Source organism: Orycteropus afer, unplaced genomic scaffold (genome assembly GCF_000298275.1).
Source record: "Orycteropus afer afer isolate SDZICR_OR568_19922 unplaced genomic scaffold, OryAfe1.0 scaffold01531, whole genome shotgun sequence".
In the NCBI taxonomy this organism is placed as follows: domain Eukaryota; kingdom Metazoa; phylum Chordata; class Mammalia; order Tubulidentata; family Orycteropodidae; genus Orycteropus; species Orycteropus afer.
In genome coordinates, this window is record NW_006923118.1 from 32,799 (window position 1) to 33,811 (window position 1,013).

General features: G+C 46.7%; 1 protein-coding gene across 1 annotated transcript in view; it reads right to left on the reverse strand.

Annotated features, from left to right (window-relative positions):
- Positions 1–1,013, reverse strand: part of CCDC120 (coiled-coil domain containing 120) — a 10,477-nt gene that overhangs the window by 6,823 nt on the left and 2,641 nt on the right. The window contains exon 2 of the mRNA XM_007959129.1: positions 740–873. Coding sequence (XP_007957320.1) covers positions 740–873 — 134 coding nt within the window. The remainder of the gene's footprint in view (positions 1–739; positions 874–1,013) is intronic.

Here is a 1,013-nt window from a genome sequence, read left to right on the forward strand (position 1 = left end):
GTGGTCAATGACATGAGACAAAGTATATGTGAACTGCTGTACGGAAAGTGAATTTGCTCTGTAAATCTTCACCCAAATCACAATAATAAAAAAAAAGAAAAACAATTTTTATAAAGGCCACAGCCTATATATTGCATATTACGGTAATGCCCCTATTGGGGTCTAGGGCTGCATGCTCTGAGCCACATTGTTTTTTTCTGGCAAACTGTGTGGATATTCACACTAAACCCATTACAGTCAAGTTGATTTTGATTTCATAGTGATCCTACAGGACAGAGTAGAATTGCCCTACAGGATTTCCAAGGCTGTAATCTTTACAGGAGCAGACTACCTCCTCTTTCTCCCACAGAGTGGCTGGTGGGTTCGAACCACCAAACTTTCGGTTAGCTTAACCGCTGCGCCAATAGTGCCCCTTTGTTAAAAACACACCACATTATTATTTCTGGCAAACTGTGTGGATATTTATACTAAGAGGGGTAAAGAGAAACTACAGATCACCTCAGTTCAGTTCAGGTCAGGTTTTGCTGCCAAATGTTAGAAATAACTTTTGGGTTTTGAGGTTTTTGGATTTCAGAACTGTAAATAAGGGACTGTGGGCATGCATTACCAAATTCATTGATTCTAAGATCTCTAAGGTGAGCTTTGATGAGATAGAGGGTGACAGGAATCCATAATCACCACCCTAGTCTCCTACCTCAGGCTCCCCCCACCCCTTATACCTCTGGGGCCAAGCTCTCACCGCCTCCTGGAGACACACTTTTCGTAGCTCCTGAAGTTTCAGGTTCAGGGTCTCCTGCAGGGCCCGCTGCCGGTCAAGCAGCCCCCGCAGACGCTCTGACTTCACCTGGGGAGCAGCCTCTCCGAATAGGGCAGCTAAACACAGAGGGAACAAAGATCAGCAGGACACCCAGGACATCCTGGAGCAGCTGTGGGGCCAGGGACTCCTCCTTCCCAAGTGGGCAGGTAGTAACTCAGAGCAAGGGAGGACGCAGAAGGAGAAGGAACCAGCCACT